This window comes from Truncatella angustata (assembly GCF_020726525.1).
Source record: "Truncatella angustata strain MPI-SDFR-AT-0073 chromosome Unknown BKA67scaffold_6, whole genome shotgun sequence".
NCBI classification, from domain to species: domain Eukaryota; kingdom Fungi; phylum Ascomycota; class Sordariomycetes; order Amphisphaeriales; family Sporocadaceae; genus Truncatella; species Truncatella angustata.
In genome coordinates this window covers 1,285,929-1,309,743 of record NW_025763386.1, presented here as the reverse complement: position 1 = coordinate 1,309,743, position 23,815 = coordinate 1,285,929, and the positions used below count along the sequence as shown (strand labels likewise).

General features: G+C 46.4%; 7 protein-coding genes across 7 annotated transcripts; 3 read left to right on the top strand and 4 right to left on the bottom strand.

Annotated features, from left to right (window-relative positions):
• Nucleotides 1-11: 11 nt before the first annotated feature.
• Nucleotides 12-983, bottom strand: BKA67DRAFT_520413 (heterokaryon incompatibility protein-domain-containing protein; the record flags this gene model as incomplete). Its single annotated transcript, XM_046098177.1, has 1 exon — nt 12-983. A coding segment is annotated over one exon (972 nt), but the record flags the coding sequence as incomplete, so codon positions are not given.
• A 3,335-nt stretch (nt 984-4,318) lies between these two features.
• On the top strand, nt 4,319-5,167 carry BKA67DRAFT_537701 (uncharacterized protein; the record flags this gene model as incomplete). The annotated part of the gene is made up of 1 exon (XM_046100372.1): nt 4,319-5,167. The coding sequence occupies one exon, from the start codon at nt 4,319-4,321 to the stop codon at nt 5,165-5,167; it is 849 nt and encodes a 282-aa protein (XP_045956128.1).
• A 323-nt stretch (nt 5,168-5,490) lies between these two features.
• Nucleotides 5,491-9,636, bottom strand: BKA67DRAFT_339863 (uncharacterized protein). The gene is made up of 2 exons (XM_046096294.1): nt 6,311-9,636; nt 5,491-6,262 (listed from the first exon to the last, which is right to left on the bottom strand). Exons 1-2 carry the CDS (start codon nt 9,508-9,510, stop codon nt 5,815-5,817), a joined length of 3,648 nt encoding a protein of 1,215 aa, XP_045956127.1. The 5' UTR covers nt 9,511-9,636; the 3' UTR covers nt 5,491-5,814.
• A 2,742-nt stretch (nt 9,637-12,378) lies between these two features.
• Nucleotides 12,379-13,568, bottom strand: BKA67DRAFT_647809 (uncharacterized protein; the record flags this gene model as incomplete). The annotated part of the gene is made up of 2 exons (XM_046105965.1): nt 12,835-13,568; nt 12,379-12,779 (listed from the first exon to the last, which is right to left on the bottom strand). Exons 1-2 carry the CDS (start codon nt 13,496-13,498, stop codon nt 12,379-12,381), a joined length of 1,065 nt encoding a protein of 354 aa, XP_045956126.1. The 5' UTR covers nt 13,499-13,568.
• A 1,167-nt stretch (nt 13,569-14,735) lies between these two features.
• On the top strand, nt 14,736-17,719 carry BKA67DRAFT_680163 (uncharacterized protein; the record flags this gene model as incomplete). The annotated part of the gene is made up of 5 exons (XM_046108894.1): nt 14,736-15,169; nt 15,222-15,686; nt 15,739-16,000; nt 16,171-16,845; nt 16,891-17,719. 5 exons carry the CDS (start codon nt 14,736-14,738, stop codon nt 17,710-17,712), a joined length of 2,658 nt encoding a protein of 885 aa, XP_045956125.1. The 3' UTR covers nt 17,713-17,719.
• Nucleotides 17,720-17,790: 71 nt separating this feature from the next.
• Nucleotides 17,791-18,993, bottom strand: BKA67DRAFT_693088 (uncharacterized protein). Its single transcript, XM_046109240.1, has 4 exons — nt 18,595-18,993; nt 18,300-18,541; nt 17,969-18,231; nt 17,791-17,907 (listed from the first exon to the last, which is right to left on the bottom strand). The coding sequence occupies exons 1-4, from the start codon at nt 18,917-18,919 to the stop codon at nt 17,850-17,852; spliced, it is 888 nt and encodes a 295-aa protein (XP_045956124.1). The 5' UTR covers nt 18,920-18,993; the 3' UTR covers nt 17,791-17,849.
• Nucleotides 18,994-19,097: 104 nt separating this feature from the next.
• Nucleotides 19,098-21,817, top strand: BKA67DRAFT_693087 (uncharacterized protein). Its single transcript, XM_046109239.1, has 6 exons — nt 19,098-19,300; nt 19,348-20,695; nt 20,752-20,906; nt 20,973-21,118; nt 21,167-21,364; nt 21,419-21,817. Exons 1-6 carry the CDS (start codon nt 19,115-19,117, stop codon nt 21,558-21,560), a joined length of 2,175 nt encoding a protein of 724 aa, XP_045956123.1. The 5' UTR covers nt 19,098-19,114; the 3' UTR covers nt 21,561-21,817.
• Nucleotides 21,818-23,815: the final 1,998 nt, after the last annotated feature.

The window sequence follows — 23,815 nt, the reverse complement described above, 5'->3', positions numbered from 1 at the left end:
TCTTTGAACAAGAGAAAGCACACAGTGTCTCTAAAGACTTGGTTGTCCGTTTTCTGGTAGCAAGGGTAAAATCTTTCCGGATTGCCAACATCCTCGGACATACCAAGTGAGGCGTAGACTTTGTCTCTTACAACAGATGCATGGCTTTTTTCGAACTTTATAAGAAGGAAGTGAAGATAACGCTTCCTAGACCACCAGCTATTTTTGCGGGTCCGGGACATGATGTCGAGAACTGCTTGAGTATGCTCAGTGATTTTCAACCCCATTAGTGAGGGCATTTGTGCAAAAGTCCGCGCCGGGCAAGAGAATATACCACATAGAATCTTAGCCGTTCTCGCCTTGGCAACTTCTTGGAGAATCCAAACCCTATTGAACCATGGTCTTCCCAAAAGTTCTGTAAGAGCTCCAATTTGCCTTGACCGTGATATTTGGCTGGGTTTATCTGGCCGCACGTCCATAAATCGACTGCAAAGGCTTATCCAGTCCTCATTGTTTCCGATGGCTTGGGCTTCAGTGGCTTGTACATCAATCGAAGTGATCCACTCCATCAAAACTCCAATGTCATCATTACTTGGGCCTAGCCAGATGAAAACTTCTTCTGCGGCACTATAGATTTCTCCCATTTGCTTGACTTGATGACCTTTCTCCTGTTCGTCTTCTTGGTTAATGCAGATAGCGTCAACCCATAGATATACGTCTTTGTCTGCACGTCGTATATATTGTATAGCCCAATATAAATTCTCTCCGACTTCGAACTTATGCCAATCTAGAAAAATATGGGGCGGGTGCTCGACTCCGTCTAACGTATGCTCAAGACCACCCCAAGTGTACGACAAGGCATTGTATCCGAATCCTTCTTCTTGGCTTGCATATGATTCAACAAGAAAGCAAACAATATCATCGCGCCAGTATCCCATTTGAATCCGCAAGATTCGGATAGACTTTTCGGCGGCGTTGAGAGGCGTGTATGGAAATTCAGACATATTCTTTTAGAAATATCAGCTGAAGAATGTCAAGCCATCAACAAGGCTACCGCAGAGCAAGCCGACGAATTCATAGATCTTGAGTTAAAGAGACATTCCGGACAAGGGGTCTAGATGAGCTGTTATATGCAAGTAGCGAAAATGGAAATACCTACAGGTTCAAGAGCGTTGAGTTATGGCAAAGCACATCTCGGGCAGCAGGGCGGGATGCAAGGGTATCGCATAGGATGATACGAGGCAATCGAAACAGAAGCCGCCTACACAATCTCGGATACTAGGACCATCTTCTAGGTCAGAGTCAAACAAAGCCTTTCTGTGCTGTACCGTAGCTCAAAATAACAAATGATTTAGTTATATTCATATTCGGGAAAGGTCGGTCGATTTGTGATTAGACAAGGAAAAGAAGGGAGTTTTAAAGCGCAAGGCTAATTCTAGGCAGACACGAATGCCGCATGCATAGCACATCGTCACCAGAACTCTTTTACCAGCGAATGCGAAAGTCAACCTGTTTTGCCCTTATCGCTCTCGATAAAAAAAATCGACCCTGCGTATTTGCTAGCATGATTTTCAATGGGCAGGCATAGAAGTACTGGGTCTAGCCACTCTCGCGGTCGACAGCGAGGTTAGTCGATTTGATTGACGATGAAGTATCATTGCACCTTGTGGGTTTACTTGTGCAACATTTGACGTCTTTGCTTCGAAGCTTACAATTCCATACACCACCAGACCAAGGCTGAGCTTTGTGTATGGTCGACCTTCAATCATTTACCATTCGGCGTATTATGGATTTCTGTCTAGGATGTTCAAAATTGTCCAGAACCTTGTGCGCCCATTTTTGAGTACCACCTTATGGTCAACAGTAATAGAGAGGCGGGGAAAATTATATTAAGCAACATGTCGTATAACATAGTGGCTAGTACTAAGTTGAATACCATGAAGATACTAATCCTAGTTCGTTTGGCACATATGACTTATAATTCTGCCATGTATGAATCCCGCTTACCCTTTGGAAGTGTTTGCATTCCAGCCCACAGCCCGTTTTTCTATCTGGTTTGGACTGCAGGTCGCTCGGGCGGAAGTGGTCTCATCTGAAGCCTGTTGCCTTATTTTAGACCTTATCACGCCACCTGATGGTAGACCGCATATGCAGGTTTGAGTGGCATGCATGACGGCGGATATTCGTAATTATACTGTGACGTAAAACGTCTAAAACGCACACTCTAGCTCGGTGAGTGGGCTATATGTAACCGTGTCACAGGCTGTTGGAGATGTCGCCGTCTTTCCCTTGGTAGACATATCCTCATATCGCTGAATTAGTACTCAGGTGGGTGAGCACTGAGAATCCCCGGTGTTATATTTTTTTTTTGAACTTTGCCGATATTGAATTTCTGACCGTATGAGGTTGTCTAATCTGGCGTAAAACGGGGACTGGATTTGTAAAGCCTTGACGTCTTTGTGAGACGCGTATCGAACTAGCCTATTTTGAGCCTGAAATAGCCCCTAAGGGGTATATATTGTATACTTTTGCGGAGGATGGTGTGAACCATTTAGCTCCTGCACTGTGATTTCCATTTGTGCTGTGTGGGCACAGACCACTACACACGCCCAGGTCCTCTAAGATGATTGTTGGCCCTAGTAGCCTTTATAAAACACGCGAGCGGTGATGGAATATAAGAAAGCCAGTTAGAGTGGCGCAGCGTAGAACATAGATGCACCTTAATTAATCTTAAAGGAGGCCACTTCCGTAATACGCCCAAAAAACTATAATGGGGCGGGTTCTTTCGCAGGGGACTTTTGTCACAGACTGCTCAAGGCTATAAGTGGTCATGCAGACCTAATGCGGTCTCATACACCGAACTATGTTCCGACTCAGCTAGCGCTAGCAAGTTCGCTAGTATGTAGGAGTCAGACCATATCTATAAGCAGATATAATAAGATAATAGAACAGAACAGAACCAATCAATCAATTGCCCACACTCATTCTTTGAAAATATACACTATATCTAAGTTATGTACGTGTCCGTTTACGCTTTGACAGTGGCTTTTCGAGGAAACTGTTAATAAGAAGCTACTTGTTACGTGGCATCTCCCTCAGCCTCTTTTCACGCTTGTCTTGTGCTGGTCTGATCTCTGCAATACTAACAAATATCTTATTAGGATCTTTAGTGACTGTTTGACCTTTTTCAGGTGCTTATTTATCTAGTTGTGTGTTTAAATTCCGAATTTTTTAACGTGTTAATTCAAGCTCTGTAGTCATTATGTCAACTGCCTTAACGCACTTCCCTAGCAACTCTCTTACGTCTCCAAAAGTCCACGGATGTTTGGCCGCGACGTCCCTACCTTTAAGTCGAAGGTCCTTACTGTTATGAGGAGCAACTGTAATAATCTCAACCAATTCTGATTCGTTTTGTGGTGTTACTGGTTGAGTGTCGGGTGAGGGTAGGAAAAATTCGGGGTCACCTAACACCATCGATCTATTTAGGGGGCATATACCCGTTTAGGACCAACCTCTTTGGATGATCTCTTGGGTGAAGGCACGCAAGCAAGCAGCGTCATAAGCCTTTAGCATTCGTTGCTTGTTAAGGGGCCCAGTTGCACCGATTGCTCGATGTTTACCAAGCTACTTGCGGTGGTGATGCTTAGGAGAGGAAAACACAATCTTGTTAAGTGGCTGCAAGGCTTCACTTGTGTGTGGAAGGTAGACCGAAGCAATCCTCATCCTGAATGCCGTGAGCATGAATCTCAGTGCCATATGTGCTTAGCATATGTTGAATATATGTCACTAACGCTGTTTTTTTTTGTCCCTGCGGAATTTTTGCCAAGCCACACTAGTCAGGTGGGGCTTGTACCTGACCAGGTCATTTTTGTACCTCGTCAGTTCACCCTCATTCCTTGTATTTCAAAGCTAAACTACCAAGCCAAGGCGTTAAATGGATTAGGATTCTAGAACATGGTGCTCTTCGTACTTCTTTAAGTTTCGCCCAGGCGTGATAGTAGTTAGAGGCAAATAGACCTGGATTTCTTAGGCGTTTTTCTTGCTCTTTGTGGAAGAAACGCATCAAGAAACTTGTTACCTGCTTTATTCAGTATTTTGTAGCATCCATCGATCAAGGAGACAGGGCTGTTAGCAAGCAAAGGTGTAGCAGCTGCAGCAGTAACACCTGCCCCTGGTTACAGCTACTTGGTAATTTATTCAAAGTGCCCAACACGACCCCGCTTCAAAAGACCTCGGGGTAGAGACTTTCAAGTTTCTGGAACACAGTTGCTCTACTATCTTGGCTAAAATCCCTATCAAGTTTGGTTGTTGACCACCGTCTTCCTACCCTCGTTACAATATGGAGAAATGCTGGTTTGTTTTGCGTCAAAGCCACTATCCGCCCCCCGTATACTCCGAGACAGAGGACAGCAGCAAGGGTGCCATCTGCCTGGGGCACATAATATCAGATCTTAAACACATCGACACGGTTCTCAACACCGATGGTCCCCAGCCTTACCCAGCGAGCATGCCGGTTTTCACGACCAAGAAGTGGTCCCTGAATTGGGAGTCTGATCGTGACCGCCAGGCAGAGTTATCAGCAAATGGAGATGCTCCTGTTGGTCCTGTCACTGCTGATGCCAATGTTGCAGTAGTTTTCAAGAAATCTACGAGCAATGCCTCGAACTTTGAGTCTCTAGACACAAGCATCATTCAGCCAACAGCAGCATATATAACGAACAGCCTCGACAGTGAGCTTGTGCAAGAAAAGCTAAAGAGCAGCCAGTTTCTTGGAGTCGATGCCTGGAAACTGTTCATGGTAACTGGTCTCATTGTTGCTAGAGGCGCTGCGAGCAAGAACTTTGATCTTATCGAGGCAGGTAACGCTGGCCAGGCGAGGGCGAATGCCCCAGGAAATATTGGAGGAAGAGCGAGTGCATCGGTCTATTCCAGGAAAGAAGACTCGATATCCTATGAGAAGGCATCAGATTTCGTTTGGGCGGTTCGATTAACTAAACTTAAAAAGAGGCCTTTTATTGCAGGCGTGAAGAGAGAGACAGTTGTCAAAGGAGCAACACTCGGGATGGGGGATGAAGACTCAGACCATACTCAGTGGAATGCGAATGCGGCCATTGAAGGTGTTGATACGGGCGATTATACCAACCTATCTCGTATTGGAGAGGATATACTTGTTGTAGTAGGCGAGTAACACCGCTATAGTGATTTCGATTCACACTCTGCAGTATTTCCATACTTCAAATCGAGTCTATGTACAAACAATGTCTCCTTGTAAACAGAGCCTGCCCAGGTCAGACTTAGGAATGCAAAGCGCGTGAAATCGTTTCGGCAATGTAAATCCGCTTCTTTTCATTGCTCCAAAATAAAGAAAACAGCTTATTGCATTCTAATACTTTCCAGGGAGCGATGCAGCGGTAGCCGCCGTCTTCTGTTGCCATTTCCTTGAACACTGCCGACATGCCCGAGACGGACTTGAGTAGCCTTTTATCGATGTGATCCCGGCAGTCTTCTTGCATTGAGAAGTCGAGAACGAGCGCGGCAAGCCCAGCCGCTATGAATGTTGAAATGGATGTTCCCTCTTTACGGACCGTGTATTCTGCTTTAGTGATAGAGACACCCTCCACTCCCTCACCTAGAACGGCAAAGTTCAGAGATTGGTCGAGCTTTGCTGGATTGAATGACGACGGCTTGATTCTGCCATCTGAAGAAAACATGCAGATCACATCTCCAACCATACGTGCTGGAAAAGCGACGCCATCAATGTTGCCTTGGTTTGAGGCTGCTGCAAACATGAGGACACTTTTTGCTTTTGCTTTCCGGATTGCGCAACTGATACCTTCATAATCTTCGTCGAAACCGAATGCCAGTGTAATGATGTCCACCATCCAAGTTTCTACTGCATGTTCGATTGCCTACACCTATTAGCGACATAGTACACAGTAGCTCCAGCAGGATAGGTACCTCAGCAACCAATCCTGGAGTTGTCAGTGTTGCGTTCTGGCTATCCCAAACCCTAGCAACATAGACCTCGGCTTCAGGAATGACCTTGAATGTGAGGTAGACCCCATTAGTGCCGTGACCAGTATTGTCGATCCCCTCTTTCTCGTCAGTTACAATATAATCTTTATATTCCTTGATTCTCTTTCGATAAGGGCTTTTGGAATTAATGCCGGTATCAAGTATGGCAATCTTGACAGGATCGTAACCGCCAGCCTTTTGCCTCATACTAAGAAGAGCAGTCATGTGGTCCAAACGCTCAAACCATTCATCAGAAGCTCGAGCCTGTCTGCTCCAGTTAGCAATTGGTAAATTTCATACTTATTCAAGGACATACTTAGTTAGGGACATCGTAGTCCCACTCGGTTGATGCGAAACATGTACGCCAGAGGACCTTTGATCGATGCTCATTTGATCCTGCCACCTTGCAAGGGCATTCGCTGTTGCCTTGGTAGTGGGATGTTCAGGACCTAGTCTTTGTTCTCGGAGTCGAACGCACCACTCAAGAAAAGGAACAGACTTCTTATAATTCCCTTGGCTTCTCCATGTCTGCGCTAGACCAGCCATAGCCCCCAAAGTGTGTGGGTGGTCGGGTCCAAGCACCTGTCTCATTGTCTCCCAAACCGTAGACGATAGCATCTCAGCCTCATTCCACCGTTGTTGGCCTTGGTAAGTTCGTGCTAAGTTGTTCTTGCTGATGAGTGTTTCGGGATGGTTCTCTCCCAGAACTATCTCCCTCAATCTGATTGAATCCAAATCAAGTTCCTCTGCTTCCTTCCACTTCCCTTTGCATGAATATATTGATGCCAAATTCGACATGCTGCTCAACGAATCTGGATGTTCCTTCCCGAGACGAGCTTCAGTGGTTGTCTGTACAAACTGCTGTAGCTGCTCGGCTTCATCCCATCTCTTTTGGAGCCGGTAAAGCGTTGCTAGGTTACCCACGCTGGAGAGAGTATGTGGGTGTTCTGGCCCCATCACTCTTGTTCGCACGTCCACAACCTGCATTGTGAGATCTTCTGCGTCATTGAGAAGTCCTTGACTTTTGTATATCAAGGCAAGACCATTCATACTCGATAATGTATCGGGATGTTCAGCTCCAAGCACCATCCTTCTGCCACGAATAGCCCGCATTTCCTGCGTTTGGGCATCCGCCCATTGACCTTGAAGCCAATGCAATGTTGCAAGATTACTTATAGCTGAGAGAGTGTCAGGATGATCTTCACCTAAAACACTCAAACTAATACTCATGGCTTTTCCACTTAGACTTTCCGCCTCTTTCCACCGGCCTTGAACCCAAAGAGTTGTTGCAAGATTGGTCATGCATTGTAGCGTGGAGGGATGCTCTGCACCTAACATTCGCTGCCGAATCTGCATTACTTGCCTCTCCAATTCTTCTGCCTCGTTCCATTGCCCTTGATATCTGCGTGTTGTTGCAAGATTTGCCATGCAGCTCAATGTATCTGGATGCTCTTCACCACGTATTCTTTTGCTCGTTTCCATTACTTGTAAACCGACTAGTGCGGCCTCCGTCCATCTTCCTTGATCTCTGTAGACTGTCGCAAGATTATCAATGCAGCTTAAAGTGTCGGGATGTTCTTGACCGATTTCTCTCTTGCTTGTCTCCGCAGCTTCTACCAAAAGCTTTTCGGCATCGTTCCATCGACCTTGGTTCCAAAAAGTGGAAGCAAGATTGACCATGCTAGTCAAGGTGGAAGGGTGGTATTTACCAAGAATCTGTTGTTGGATCCCCAAGATTTGTGTCTCCAGAATCTCCGCCTCTGCCAATTTCCCCTTATACCTGCGGGCCATTGCGAGATTGGCCATGCTACTTAGCGTGCACGCATGGTCTGACCGGAGCACCTTCTTGCTTGTCTCCATCACATACATAAACAGATCTTCAGCCTTGTCCCATCTGCCTTGATTCCAAAATGTCAACGCCAAGTTGCCTATGCTGATAAGCGTGTCTGGAGCCTCTGCGCCAAGCACCCTTCTTTTCTTCTCCACCACTTGCACCTCCAGCTCTTCGGCCTCATCCCACCGGCCTTGATTTCTATTTGTGGAAGCCAGGTTCTCCATGCTCTTTAGGGTGTCTGGATTGTCAGGCCCGAGGGTTCTCACACGGACCTTTAATACCTGCGAAAAAAGCTCGTCTGCCTCGTTCCATCGGCCTTGATTCCAAAGTGTCGATGCTAGGTTATCCATACTAGTCAGTGTACTTGGATGCTCTGCACCCAACACCTTCTGGCTCACCTCCATCACCTGTACCTCCAGGTCTTGAGCTTCGTTCCACCGGCCTTGATACCTGTACGTGGATGCCAAATGACCAAGGCTGCTTAACATGTCTGGATGCTCCGGCTTGAGTTTCTGCTCGCGAGCCTTGACTACTTGCACGAAAACCTCTTCTGCCTTATCCAATTGACTACTAAGATGGTACGCCAATCCTAACATTACCATGCTACTCAGCGTATCCTCGTGGCCTTTCCCAAACACTTTGCTCCGTACTTTCATGGACTTCAGAGCTAAGGACTCGGCGTCAGACGCGTTCCCTCTCCTCCATGCATACCATGCCGCATGGTAGAGGAGTGTGGCCCACTCAGCCAGCGACGAGTCTTCTTCTGGCGGTTGTGTGGCAGCGGACCGTGCATGTGGGAAGAGTGTTCCGCATATAGTCCAGTTTTCGTACTCCCCTGTTGGAAATAACGCAGAGAGATTTCGAATAAATCGCTGATTCCATTTTTCTAGCTGACCGTTCTCTTTGAGCCGTATTCGCATTGCTAGTTGCACAAGTTTCTGCATCACAAACATTGCTCCGTCCGGACGAATCAAGATGAAGGAGAAATTCAGTAGTGATGATATATCATCCTCGAATCCATCGCTTTCGCTTGTCTGTGAAGATGAAGCTTCACTAATATCATCGCCTTCTTCGAACCTTCTGTCTTTTTTCCTGCTACTGTGCTTAGGATGATACCGAAGCACATTCTCTGGAATCCCCTGCGCATCAAAAAAGCACATGAGAGATAATAAGTCGGCAGCCGATGGTCTAGTTTCGCGGATATAGTCAAAAGAAATTTGCCAAGTAGTGAAAATGGAATTACTCGCCTCAGCATCACGGCGAAACTCTTGTGAATCAATACTGAGCAGTCGAGATCTTTTGCGATCGCCTCCCCTCAACATTTCAAGGTACCGTTTTGCGGACATATGAGGCAATCTAGATCCGATATATCGTGCAGCCTGAACAATGGCTAGCGGTAAAAATTCAAGCTCAGACATCAATTCGACGTTGTCTTCAATATCCGCCGGCAATCCCAGCTTGTTCTTGAATAGTGTTAAGGCCTCGTCTGTGTGCATGGTGTCGACTGCGACGATATCGACCGCTTCAACTAGCGTCAACGCGGCCTCCCTACTCCGTGTGGTGACGAGAATAGTTCCATTCGCGCATAGGGGAAGGTATTCCCATAAAGGTAGCGAAGTATTGGCCGAATTACCAGGCTGGGCGAGGAACCGGGCATCATCAATACTATCGAGGATAAGCATCCAGTTCCTCTGACTTTCGTACAGCCAGTCGTGCACAAGCTGGAATATGTTGACTTCCGGGTCCAAGTGACCAGCTATTTTGACACGATGTGCAATCTCTCGGTAACCCTGCTCGAACCGAGCCGCATTGCTCGCATGGATCCAAAATACCCATTTCTCAGGGTTTTGGGATCGGGTTCGGTAGGCATGTTCGATGGCGAGTTGTGACTTGCTTGCTAAAGTTAGCTAGCCTAGTGCGAGGATGCTCTTGTCCTTACCCGACGCCGCCTAGGCCAACGAGCGCAGTCCGAGATCCTGGCCTGCTACAGCGCCTGTCAATCTCGTCGAGTATGGTTTCTCGGCCGACGAAGTCTTTGTCGCGACTGAAGGGGATAATGATTAACGGAAGTGTTGGGGGTGTTTCTGGACGCTCTATAGATGTGCGGTCAATTTCGGTGATCTGACCCCGCATGAACGCGGAATCACAGCTTACTAGGAGGAATATGATGAAAATTAACACCAATTGGCCCGTTGATAGTCCCAGCTTGGAAGCCAGAGTTAGCGTTCCCAAAGCTTATCGTATTCGCCATTGCCGTAATTGATTCTAATAAGTGGAACAACTATAGCATCTAATTAGATTAGCGTAGAACCTGCTGTATATATAGTATGACGGCGCTACGTTCCTAAGCTGAACGCTCGAGGTCCGGGAACGGCTGCTCTATTTCCCCGTTTTCGCTTTCAGATTAACACGTTATTCCATTAAGCGCCATAAGGTCACATGAGTGGTTTTTGTGACAAGTGACTTGGGAAGCCATATGTGGGCTTTTTAGAATCAGGCGCCCAGCTCTAACCCGGGATACAATTAGACGAAAATATATAGGAGAAACCTGTATCTTACCCAGCCACAAAAAGTCGCAAATTTTAAATCGCGCTCAATGGGATATTATACTTTGCTCACAATCTCCGCGATTGTATTACATGAGGCCGCCCAAGACTCTTACCTTCTCGTGGTGCTGGCCGAAATTCTGTGAATGCCTTTTGTCGCCAGAGTGTCCATAGACTTAAGAAAAGCCTCTACTGGCCAGTACTATCAACTGGCTAGCAGTACAGGTAATAAGGGTTGCTTTGCCTTACCACCTACAAGCATCACTTGGTAATCGAGGCCAAGCACTAACCAGGCATTATGAGGCAGATACATAGGAACAGAAAGCGAATTCCATAGGTTCAACATTTAGGAGCTCAACGTATGAACGAGAAGACATTTTCATCAACTTGTTAATGTATATAAGTGATAAAGCATGGCAATTCCACGTTAAGCACCAGTTAATTAATTAACAGTAGTCATGGCTCCGCTCATTCGCGTGCACCTTAGACCTAGGGGGTTCCCGGAGGTTACTCTATCGAGAATATTACAAACAACATCGGAGCCGATGTTACTGAATGCAATTCTTCCGCCTGGTATAAGGTATAAAAAGGGTTGCATGCAGAAAAAGCTCCGTAATATTATTCAACGACCGTCGAGCCTACTACCATTTTCGTCTTACAAACGACTAATCTACCTCCAAATCAATAAAACCTTCACCTCTCGTTTCATTATCATACCTAGAGATTGCCGGCACGGGCTGATATTGCGGTAAACAGGTCAAGATGATAGTGATGCTATAGTATTGTTGTTCTAGAGCTTTTTAATGCGCTATAAACTTGGAGTCGTGCACACTTCTCTGTATAGTTCTGATCAATAAAACCAAAACCAACAACATACATTACCAGGGATGCCCTAGTCATCACCGACCTAAGTACTAATATAGAGGTTCAAGGACATATCTATCTGCTTGGCGAGCGAAGGGATCGGTCGCCCCGCAGCTTATGAAACGGAAACGTGTGGCATACAAACCACCCAGCCCTTATAGTAGCTTTAGTCTAGGACTAGCTCATCGCTAATCTCACCTCACATGTACCTGAATCTTCTAAATTGTTAGAGGAAATGAAAGAAACGGTCGAACTTACGAGCGGGAACGGTTATCAAACAGTAGAGATGCAGTAGTTAGTACAGAAATGGTGCCGTTCAAAAACACTTGTAAGGCCCACTTCGCTGTGTGGTTCATGGGTTACATGTTTCCGTGTCACAAGCTGCGGGGAAAGTGATCCTCTCTCGCCAGGTAGGGTATGTGATGGGTGACCACTGGGGAATCCCTGGTGTTGTATGTTTTATTTTTCCTATGTTTTACGATGGTTTTTCTGTCCCCAAGGATCGATTAATTTATATCTTGGTACAATTGACTATTGTCACATACGACCATAGCTCCTAGAGAACTCGGCATCCCGTCCGCTCTGCCCTAGATAAACTGGGAAGCGCCGGATTAGTACTCAGGTGGGTGACCACTGGGGAATCCCTGGTGTTGTATGTTGCTTTTCTTTTTCTTTTCCCCTTCCTTTTCTTGTTTTTGTCAATTTGACCGAAAGACATTACCTAACCTGTTACGTGAAACGATTCAAGGTTTTGGCTCAAAGCTTGGACCTGGTTATAAGCTGCATTCAGCTAATTGATATTGGACCAGGCATCGAGGGAGGGATGATCAAATATCTTTCCTAGATGCACGGGATGGCGCACGATCGCTTCCTGCGTGGTCAGTAATGCTCAGAATGTTATTGCTGAAAGGATGACATGAAGGGTGTTTGATGTCTCTAAAACTACGCATCGCAAAAGAATTACTATATGTGTTCCTCCGATCAGGCTATTATGGTTGCCAGTCGAGAGCACACTAGGTTAGCCTACTTCAATATAAGATCAGTTTAATAATAATGTTATTATGATAATAAACTTAATGTTCTATTGATTATAAAAACAAGTTTTAATATTAGGTTTCAATAATAGGTATATTTATTCGATCATAAATGAAATGGTTTTAAAACATGTAAGTCGTTTATCTTTTCTTTACTATTATCCACCGACTTCTTCCATGTGTTATACTTAGATTGAGCGAAGTGCCAGAGGTCATCGACGCCATTGGTCGAAATGTATTCTGCCAAATCTAGTCCATCTTGAATGGCTATTTGAGCACCCTCGCCGCCGAGTATTGGAGTGGCATGAACAGCATCACCAATAAGGAGGACACCATGTTCCGAAAGGTGCTGGGCTTCTTTTGGCTCCGGAGCAAGACAACGCATGAGCCAATGGAGCGTTCGGTCATCCTCAACCTTGTCGGCGTCAAATATCTCCCTGAAGGGCATCTCAAGTCCTTTGAGACTTCTAAGCTCCTCGTAAAACTCATCAGGGATGTCGGTCGCGCCTGCGACAGGCCGATTTGGGTTGTGCAGGGGGGTCTTGGCCTTTCCTAGCCGGACGGGAGTAAATATAGCTCAACTCGACTTTGGACCCGGCGATATCGGTTACTGATATTTCCAGCAAGACATTGCCTACGCGTGTCTGTTTCTGAACGTGGTCTCGCATGTGTTCGTGAATGGTTCCCATATATTCTTCGGTGGACATGCGTCGCTTCCCGTTGAAAACCACATATGGCAACACTTCCAGTTTCATGCTCGGAGCCCGGCTTTGACGGGTCATGGAGTGAGGCCCGTCGCAACCAATTAGACACGTCGTCTTGTGCTGGTAGCCGTCTTCGAATACTGCAGTGACACCTCTCGAGCCGGGAGACATATTGATCTCCTTTAGCCTTTTGTCCCAGTTGATGGAGAGATACCGACTGAGAAGAGCTTCAAGCCGGCCACGATGGCATCGAAATGTATCACTCCCAGGCCAACTTCCAGTACCTCCTTGCTGTGCATTGACGGCCACCGATTCTCGAAAAGAGGACTCGTCCATGTCTAGCAGGCTCAGAAAGGGCCGGTAGGTTGAAGCGTAGAGAGTAATGCCATAGTTGTAGCGTGGTGAGGGAGCTGCACGGTCGTAGAGCACGGCAGCGATACCTTTGCTTCTTAAACTGAGTCCAAGCGTAAGGCCACTTAGTCCGGCACCAACTATAGTGATCTGAGGCAACTTGGATGCCATGATTCAAGTGCAGCACTTGCAAGCATGTCGTAAGTACAGTAGTCGATTGAGAGACCAATGGCAGAAAAATTGGGGAGCCCGCAAGCTTTAACTCTAAAGAAAGAAAGACGGGCAGGCTTCTCGGGTTAGATTTAGCGCCCTAGGCGGCGGGATTGTGCTGAATCATGACGTATTCCATAATTGAGTTGGCCTACAACACAGAATGACCACTATCATGCCCCGGTTGGAATGTGTTCTTGTCGGATCGATTCGCTAAATCCCCACCATAAATCTTTTTACAATGAATTTGTACTTGTATAGGACTGGTACTCTGCGCGCCACTAGGACCCGATAGGCGCCAAAGAGAAGACGAACTATGCAGGACTGCTGGTTCTAGCTGGCATGGTGTTACAAAGTCAACTAGGTTTGGTTACTATAGTAATCGGGGATCGACGATCTAAAGAGCGGATTGCCGCTATCGAAGGCGATTTGCCCAGCATCAATGAAGGAATGAACGGATACAACAAGAGGCGGATGTCCTATTTCATAAACCGTCATTAATTCAGTAGTCAATTTAGGCATCTACTTTGCCCAAAAGTGAAGCTAATCAACCTTTAATGACTACACTTGAGATTCATCTTACCAAAATACCTATTCGGCTCAGCTCAGCCCAGCACAGTCTATTCCATTATACTTCTCTCCTGACGTAACATACCTGACGGACAAAACTCCACTGCACGCTCTGTGGTTTTCCAGCCCAACAGTATAATCGTAACGAAACAGAGGGTGATGTTTTCAAGTAAATATCACATGTCTGGCCAAGTCTTACCGACGTAGTAGGTTTTGGCCCTGCACAACCTGTTCGCTGGCCGCACCTACAGCCAGGGCGCCGGCCATACGATGGCGACAGATATTGCTTTGGTACCGTGAGCTCAAGTTTCTCTGAGCAAAGGTCTATTTATATCTGCCACCATAGCTTCCCTGAATACCGAAGCCGGATTAGAACTGCTGTGAGATTGTCTTGACGCTACAACGTTCATCTCAGCTGCGCTGACCAGGCCTACGGCTCTCACGCGTCACAAGGCTAGAGTAGGATGCATATGTGCGGCAGATAGCCCCAATATGGGCGCTCCAAACTGACAATTATCTCCGGGAGCCTGATCCCCTCTTTACCACATCCTATCCTTCAATCCCCCAGGCATAGGACTGATCGTCATTGTCAACATTCTCATTATATGGACAGCTAGCGCCCTCAAGAATGGAAGCTTTTGGCCTTGTTTCAGCCGCAGCGGGCGTCGCTTCCTTCGGCATCACGGTTTGTGAAGGCCTGCTGACATACTACAGCTCTTGGAAAGACGCCTATGACACGGTCCGCTCGATGTATGAAAACATCGAGGCACTGGCCAAGACGTTTGTCATTCTCGAGCGCACCATTTCTAATCCCACACTCAGTGAGGCTGCAAGACATAGAGTTGAAGAGAGCATCGAGTCCTGCCGAAAAGGTATTGCAGCATTACGCAAGAAACTCGATAAAATCGAGAAGAGCTCTGCGCAGCAGAGCTGGAAAGAACGGACTTGGGTCAGGATCAAAGGAACAATATATCCCTTCAAAGAGAGCACTTTGCTCAAGCTCAAGGAAGGCTGTATAGAACTCCGCCATGACGTGGGCCTTGCCCTTGCCACGCTACAGATGTGTGTCTTCACTATTTGTAGTACATACAAGAATCTAAAACTTCAGCGACAGCAATACTTCTGTGAGGTCTTTAGATAAGCTCGCGGCTTTCGACGAAAGAATGTTCGAAGTGCCTAACAATATCGAAACAATTCTCGGCAATAGTAACGTATTGCTTAACCATATGGAGAATTTGGTAGCTTCGGGGAAAAGTATTCTACATCTTCTTGTGTTATTTTCCCGTAGTGTTGTCGTTAATTTGCTAATTGCCACCAAAGGCGAGGTTCTAACGAAGATATGCGACTGGCTGTCTCCACTTGCTGGGGACTTCGAACGTAGACAGCAAGAGCTTTCAAGCACTCTAGATCGCCAAGAAGGTATGGCACGGTGGCTTTTTAATACATCTGAGTTCAAAAGTTGGATTCATGATACGGGAACAGCCCTGTGGTGTACAGGAATGCGTGAGTATCGCAACCACCGCCTAGCAGGCTTGTCACTAACGACGTTCCAAGATGGCATTGGGAAGTCCGTTTTAGTGTACGTCTTTTCAGAGAGTGCGTTCTGATACTGGTGTGCTAACCCTGTCAAGCTCTTTCGTAGTAGACATCCTTCACCAAGCCAGGGCAAGCGAGGGAGTGGGTGTTGCGTATATTTATTGCAATTACGAGGAGGCTCACCGGCAATCACCCAGTAACCTCATTGCCGCCCTCCTCCTCCAATTTGTTATTCAACAAAATACGGTTTCGGAAGATTTACTGTCGCTATACGAGCACCACATGAAGAACAAAACACGGCCACTATTGAACGAATACTTGCGCCTCCTTCAAGACACTATAGCCGAGTTTTCGAAAGTATACGTTGTAATTGACGGGCTTGACGAATGTCCGGAGGCGAACTCTACCCGCCGCAACTTTCTTACCACCGTTCACGCAATACGGCCCCAGACCTCCACCTTCATCACCTCCCGCGACCTCCCGACGGGGATACACGAAATTATTTAGAGCAGCGATCGAATCAATAGGTACTTTTGAGAAGCCACTTAAAGAAAGATCCAAGTTTACACAAAAGGATCATCAGGAACATCCTGCAAAAGACACGGAGCATGTTCCTTCTTGCGCGGCTATACATTGAAACCTTGACACGATTGATTACCCTTCGAAAAGTAAAATCAGCTTTGAACACCTTACCAGATGGACTGGAAAGTATGTACCACAGCGTCATGGTACGGATACACGGGCAGGACACTGAGCTGGTCACGCTAGGACTAAACGTCCTCGGCTGGATATACTATGCGAAACGCCCACTCACTCTCATCGAGCTACAGCATGCTCTAGCGGTTGAGCCTCGGGATACGTTCCTGGATGAAGACGGCATGCCCGATAAGGATCTACTCACGTCCGTATGCGGAGGACTATTGTCTGTGCAAGATGGAGAGACGGTGGCCTTCATACATTATACGGCCCAGGAGTTCTTTGACGTACATAAGGATCACTACTTGAAAGGAGCAAGATTGAATATGGCTCAGACGTGTCTAACTTATTTGTCCTTCGATGCGTGGTCCACCGGAGCATGTACTACCGATGGTGCATTTGAGTCACGCCTAAAAGAATATCCTTTTTTAGAATATGCATCAATCCACTGGGGAGTCCATGCGGATCTTGAAGGGGAGCTTTCCACGGATATAGAAAAGCTCGCAGTAAAGTTCCTGCAGAGACCTGGAGCCATCTGTAGTGCAGTTTAGGTCAAGACTATTTGTTCCCGCAAGTACAAGACAAATTATGTTGGATACAGTCAGGAATTCTCGATCAGTACCCCCGGCTTGGTACTCGCATCCGCGTTTGGGTTGAAGAGGATTGGATCATTGTTGCTACAGCATGATGCAGACATCGAAGACGAAGATGCGCGCGGCTTAAGGCCAATCCATCAAGCTTTATGGGAAGGTCATGATGCAATGGTCCAGTTTCTTATAAATGAGGGGGCAGACTGTGAAATACCCATCGGATCTCACGAACCTCCACAACATTCGTCTTTGGTCATGCAAGGTGCGCCTGTCCATCTGGCTTCCATCAAAGGAAACGAGCTCGCGGTGGACCTGCTACTTGCCAAAAGTGTCAATGTGAATGCACATTTAGAAAATGGCTGGACAGCATTACACATGGCGGCGGCCAATGGTCATAGTTCTGTTGTAAGCCTCCTGTTGAGAAATGGTGCCGAGGTGAATGCTACAGATAGCGCTGGTGGGACAGCGATATACCGAGCCGCTGAGACGGGACAAGATGGCGTCATCAAGCTTCTCGTCCAGCATAAAGGCAATGTCAACATGAGAACAAAGCTGGAACAGACCCCATTACTCCGTGCCGCAGAAAATGGTCATGGGGCTGCAGTGACGCTCTTGCTTGAAAGCGGAGCGGACTGGAAAATCAAAGACTTTTTGGGCTGGACACCCTTGTACAGAGCACAAGATCACGGCCACGATGATGTCGAGAAGCTCCTGAAAAAATGGATCAAAGAGCATCGTGAAAAAGGTCAAGCCAAACAGGACAGTATGGCATTACGAGGTTGAAACAAGGGCAATGAGGCTCGTGCGCGCATTAAGCACCGCGAGCCATCGTCGTGTCGACGGCGTTTTAGTCGAGGATACGTGTATAGCTCGCTTCCAAGGCTACTTCTTCAGACTGCAAAATACTAGTATTCCAACTCCTAGCCTGGTGAACCACCGAGATTTCCGCTAACAAATACGACGAGGACAGCTGCGTATCTTTGTAAATATTCTGTCAGTAAAAACGTACCAAATTGGATGGTAAATCATAGGTTCATACGCTGCGGTGGCTCCAAAAACCTCTGCTCTTCTGGCATTGGTGAGAAGTCCAACGGAAATCGCAAAGAGGCACGTGAAGATTGCTAGCAGTCCTAGCTTCTTGTTCGGTTCCGTGACTTTGTACAGCACGATAATTGCGCCGATTAGCAAGATCGCAGCTAAGAGAGTGCTCAGATAGGAGATAAAGGACGAAATCGAGCGGCCAGATATGTAACTGATATCTGAAGTTATACCAGCTGCATAAGAGTTCGGCTTTGACTTCTCCTGTGGCCTCGCATGAGTAAAATTACTGTGCTTAAGTGAACGAGGGGTAAAATAGATAATAACCTTACTTGGAAGAAATAACCTAAGTGATCCTCTACGAACTGCGAAAGTCGATCCTGTTGTTCTTGTACCCTGAGTGCGGCCAATTCATTTGTCTCATTGTACAGGTTCTTACTGTGCCCTCCAATGACGCATAGGCTTGAGTTCGACGCCGTATCGAAATAGAATAATTCTTCCCGGAATGCCTTGAAGGTTCTTTTGTCAGGAGGTGGGATAGCAGCAAACCTTCTCTCGTTCAATAATGCTTCGCCTGTGAAGATCTGTTGGCAACAGACTTAATGCAAGGGGTTTCTGTGACCTTACGATACTCCTTCATGAGTACTCTAATATCTTTAACCAACTCTAGTCGTCGCGGTTGCACATCTCCTTTCCTCTTAAACTCTTTCCAGTTCCGCGCGGCCTTCTTCGATACAGGATCGCTGCCATCACTGGTGTCGTATGCATCAAGCTCCGCTTGCAGCTCTGCAAGCTCTTCCTGCATATACAGCAGGTTCCTGGCTGCTAATGTGTCGAACCGATTGAATATTAACGTGCTTTTGTCCACGTCGCTTGAAATAAAGGCTGCCAGTGATGGAAATCCCTTCACTGGGTTTGCTCTTCTATGCTGTCGATCCGCTGTGGCCATCATCTTCCAAATACTGGATCGCCGATTATTCAAGTTTTTATATTTCACTATTGTAAGAGGGATCTATGGTAAATTACGCACATAAGCTTGGTTGGGCACACCTCACGTGTCGTTGGGCATTTTTTCGTTCAGCCTTGCGTTGTACTTTTCCCCGCTCTGCCTGATTTTACGCTGATGAACCAGACGATAGAGGTCTCTATGTTCAAAAGAGCTTTTTCAGTAAATTGTGCAGTCAAGATGTCAAGCAATTCCTACTACAATCCTGACGAGGTCATTCCTACTAACAGCCCCCTTTTAACAGCAGTCCGCCCACGCCTGGAACCAAGTCCAAACATATCTTTCCTTACTCAAATTGGCGAATATAACGTCGACGACTACCATCTCGTAGGCTCACTCAACCACGCGGCAATCCCTGACTGATTTTATCTTAGGATGCCCCATGGACACGCAATTGCGCCTTTCTGGCCGTGCAACACCATTCATGTCCCTGGAGTCGACAACGATGCTCCCGAGCCCCGTCGATACTATATTGCTTGATCAATATAGGCGGAAGGGACCCAGACATCGCTAGGCATGCACAGCGTGAAGCCTTACCCCCTTTATCTTCCAGATGGAAAGAGCAAGTTAGCGATACCAGTCAATCAGTTATCCCAGGTAGCGCGCCCAGTGCCAAATCGATCGGGGTGTCAGACAATAATGCTGAATTCGTGTCGAGTGTATCGACGACGCATTCTTCATTAGACCGGGCGCCATCTTATATTAATCTAGCAACAAAAGTAGTGTTGTCACCCTGTATTCTTTCATCCGACTACTCTCCTCAGTCATTGCCTTCTTCAGAGCAAGTCTTCACAATGCGATTGCCGGTGGCCGCTCGACGACGCTGGGGACTCCCTCTGTCCTTGAGCGGCCGCAGTAGAAACGTTACTGTTATGTCTTGCGCAGACTCGGGCGCTGACGATAATTTCATGGCGTTGGACGTAGTCCATAGTCTTGGGCTACCCTTGAGTTCTGAGCAAGAGTACCTGAAGGAATTCTGCATAGCGAACGGAAAGGTCATTAAATCTTTGGGGAAGGTTGTATTGCCATGCAACTTCTCACAGGGAACCGCCTCGCCCGATGCTCTTGCTACCTTCTTTTACGTCTTTCGGACCTTAGCTGAGCCTATTATCATGGGCTTGAAATTCCTGGAGCTCACTGAGACATTCAGTAAACATCGAGATCGTCTTGTAGAACTCAGCGTGTTCGAAAATCAGCCTCTCCGAGTTCTGTCCATAGGTGTACCCAGGAGGAACCTCGTATGCCTTTTGGCTGAAGATATAGTCTTCGCGATTGCGGACTCGGGATCTGATCTTGATTTTGTTAGTGAGAAGTATGCCTCTTCTCGTAATCTCACAATTATTCCTAATCAGGAGAGGATCATGTTTGCGGATGGCACCATCGAGACCACTTCTGGTGTAACGAGACTACCATTATTGGTTCAAGGCCTGGATACGGATGACGCTTCAAACGATTCGAAGAGCTCAGTCACGCTCTCAAGAGAGTTTCACATCTTTAACGGTCTTGTCCACGATGTTTTGATTGGTCACGCAACAATTGAGAAGCTACAGGTATTTACACGTTTTAATTCGTCGCTGTTGCCCGGATTTGGACTCGCGGACCTCTTGAGTTTAAACATAATTCGGCACCTGAAAAAGGTTCCGACGCTCAAAAAGATCACGAAAGTTGTTTGGCGTCGCCTCTTGCGCCATCATGGACCAGCCCAGAACGCGCCGCTAACCCGTAATTGGCAAAAATTCGATGCCATGAAAATGCGTCAAACAACTAACTTTGTACAGATTATAACGATGATGATGATCAACGCGAAAACGCCCGGCGGTCTGCGGAATTTGAGCGCATCGAAGCACTTAATGATCCTGCTGAGGTTGCTCGAGCTCGAGCAAAAGAGGACAGTCGCCATAAAGAGTATCTGCAGTCCAGATTTGCAATGAATGCAAGTATATCTTTTGGGAGGGTGGAGTAGTCGCTACTGTCATCTGTATTTTACTAATCAAAGTAGACACTGAACTACATTAGCAACCGGTCGGCATCACCAGCCTGGTCCACAACAGCCGATAGTGGTAGGTCGCTGCATTTTCCAGGGACTTTCGTATGCAAATTCTCTGGATGTGAAGCACCACCGTTTCAGACACAGTACCTTTTGGAGTACAATTCCCGAATTCACCAAAACTTATTTGTCTGATTTATCTCTAGTTACTATACATCTGTCCATTCATCAACGAGGCCACACTATTGTCCAGTAAGAGGCTGTCCTCGAGCTAAAGGCGGCAAAGAATTCAAACAAAAGAGAGAAATGATCCGTCATGGACTTGTCCACCATTCACCTGACTACATATGTCCGTTTTGTCCAGACCGTGAGCACAAGTTCGCTCGACTGGATAATCTGCATCGGTATGGAGTCCTAACATTGTGCACCTTGAATGTCACATCTAATGATCCTCACAGTCATGTTCGAGTTCATCATGTCGACAAGGATACAGGTCACCATCTGCTTCGGGGGGTATTACTCGTACCATTCAGACCACCCCGACAATTGAGCGCACCCTCCCCCGACGATTTGACCATAACAAGTCAACAATTAAATTGACTATGTTGCCAAAGTGAAATCATGCAGTTCAGTCATTATTAATACAAGCTTGTACTATTGCGCACGAGATTCACAATGAAATAACAAAGCACAAGCAAAAACATGGGTAGATTAATCTTTTTGGCCCTATTTGATTTTGCCGAACGATCCTTTGGCCTACGGTGCGAGGGGAGGGGTTAAGAGAACTCACTTCTCTGGGATACTAGTCATTCAATGATAGGTACTATTATGGGGTGCGAAAGAATGACATATTAGAGACGGATTCTGTCGAACTTTCCATGTTTCTACAATTATCTATAAGAAAGAAAAAGAAAAAGTAAAAGAAAGTTGACTGTCTGTTCATCCCAAGCTTCTCGTCTCAGCACTTCTGACCTTGCTTCAACAGTCAGTGAATTCTAGTGTAAACAGATTTCGGTGAATATACTGTCAAGGTCTTGGTTTTTCTTTTCAGTTTTCTCCTAGTAGTCCTTGTAATTTATCCTTTTAGCTTTCCGCAAGAGCAATTCGGTGCTCAATGCCGCCGTCCAGCAGGGTCGATACTATCGCGACGCCCCGGGCTCTATAAAGCTATCGATAGTGGTGGCATAACCGGATCCGTGACGGGATTAGGGCCGCTTGTCATAACTTGGAAACTAATCAGGTGTCCAATTGCATAAGTTGTTGGGGACTGGCGAAAATGACGGAAAGTGATGGAGCCGGGAATCAGGTAGGCCAAACTTGCCAAGGCCTAATATCGTCAGCATCGGTGGGAGGATCTGAAATTATTGGCTGAGATCATTTCTATCATATTCTAGTTCATCCTTGTACCTGGCATGAATACTTGCTTTCACTTCTGGATCTGTCATGCAATACTGACTGACGTCATGGAAAGTCTGTAGATCGATATTATCCATTGTAAACATCAGACTTGTGGCTTCCTCTCGTCCCGGCACCTCGTACCAGCCAAGTCCCTTGACAGTGGACGTACCCGGATCTGAGTGGTTGATAAATAAGAATCAGGTTACGATCGGCTCGAGTTTGTCGATGCTCGTGGATTTCTTTGACTGCCGGGCTTTGTTTAGAATATCTGTCGGTGTTTCTAGCACTCCTCCAGCAGCTTCGCGGATAATTGTGCGTAGACTTTCAGGTGCTGGTCATTGCATGACCCCGTATTTCTCAGTCAAGGTCAGAGACTTCGGCCAAGCCAGTGCCTTACTAATGAGATCCCCACGATCCAGAAGAAGGGCCCGCTGGTTACGAATTAGCATGGGTGTAGCGATATAGAGGTATAGGTCATTACCTCCTTGTCAGTCATATCGTCGTTCTAAGTCAGGGCTTTGATGTATAACTCCTTAGGAATCTCGTAGGCTTTCTGATCAGACTTAGACGAGACTAAAAGTCATAAAACTGGCATAACATCTAATCTCAGTTACGTATTAGATATCAATACCTAATAATAGGGGCCATGTATTTTACACAAAAAAGAACAGTTTCCCAGTTATGGACGCCAGTCTGCTTTTGATGTAGAAAAGTGTATGTCATGCTGGATAAAGCAAAAGATTTTGATATCATTCCTAGCCAATCCATTTCCCGTTGCGACATCTAATGAGTCTACCATTAAATTCCACGAGTCACTCATTACCAGCAATGTGAATGTATAAGTTGCATTGTGTCATTTGAGGTGGCATCTAATACACCATAAACTAATGACCAAGTATTAATGTAAGCTATCAGTATGATGATACAATAATTGAGATGGGAATACCGCTTGCTGATAGTAGTAAAGTTGACAAATATCTCATATCTCACTCCGTGTTTGTCCTTTCATTCTAGTCACTGATCTCATCAAGTATACATATTTGGATATATCTAGTCCAATAACAAGAACTCATATTACCAATGAGGCTTTGTAGCCGTACAGTAACTAGTCATAATTAAGTTCAAGCAGAACCAATTGGTTATGGCAGTGATAATATGTGGCCTTGGCAATCTGTATGTAGAGATTATAAGGAGTAACTCTGCTTCAAGCTCAAATATTACAAAAGTAGCGACCAGGACGATTCAATTCATACCAAGGCTGGCGGCACTGGCGATGGACCTGCCATGAAGATTGTTTGTCGTCCGAATCAGTTACCGCATACTACCAGCATTATCAGGAGCAGCGGCCGAGGGCGGAACTAAACCACATGACGACAACGACACGGGTGATTGAGAAAGTGAACGACAGGCAAGACAATGCATCAATGATGGAGAATGACTGTCAGGCTCATGTTTAA

Bases quoted from the DNA above. Each gene is read 5' to 3' on its own strand.
- BKA67DRAFT_339863 (XM_046096294.1), bottom strand. From the start codon at position 9,510: ATGCTTATCCTCGATAGTATTGATGATGCCCGGTTCCTCGCCCAGCCT. The intron at 6,263-6,310 runs GTATGTCCTTGA...TAACTGGAGCAG, and splicing joins ACTACGATGTCCCTAACTAA to ACAGGCTCGAGCTTCTGATG.
- BKA67DRAFT_693088 (XM_046109240.1), bottom strand. From the start codon at position 18,919: ATGATGGCCACAGCGGATCGACAGCATAGAAGAGCAAACCCAGTGAAG. The intron at 18,232-18,299 runs GTAAGGTTATTA...GCGAGGCCACAG, and splicing joins ACTTAGGTTATTTCTTCCAA to GAGAAGTCAAAGCCGAACTC. The intron at 17,908-17,968 runs GTATGAACCTAT...ATATTTACAAAG, and splicing joins GTTTTTGGAGCCACCGCAGC to ATACGCAGCTGTCCTCGTCG.
- BKA67DRAFT_693087 (XM_046109239.1), top strand. From the start codon at position 19,115: ATGTTCAAAAGAGCTTTTTCAGTAAATTGTGCAGTCAAGATGTCAAGC. The intron at 19,301-19,347 runs GTAGGCTCACTC...ATTTTATCTTAG, and splicing joins ACGTCGACGACTACCATCTC to GATGCCCCATGGACACGCAA. The intron at 21,119-21,166 runs GTACAATTCCCG...ATTTATCTCTAG, and splicing joins CAGACACAGTACCTTTTGGA to TTACTATACATCTGTCCATT.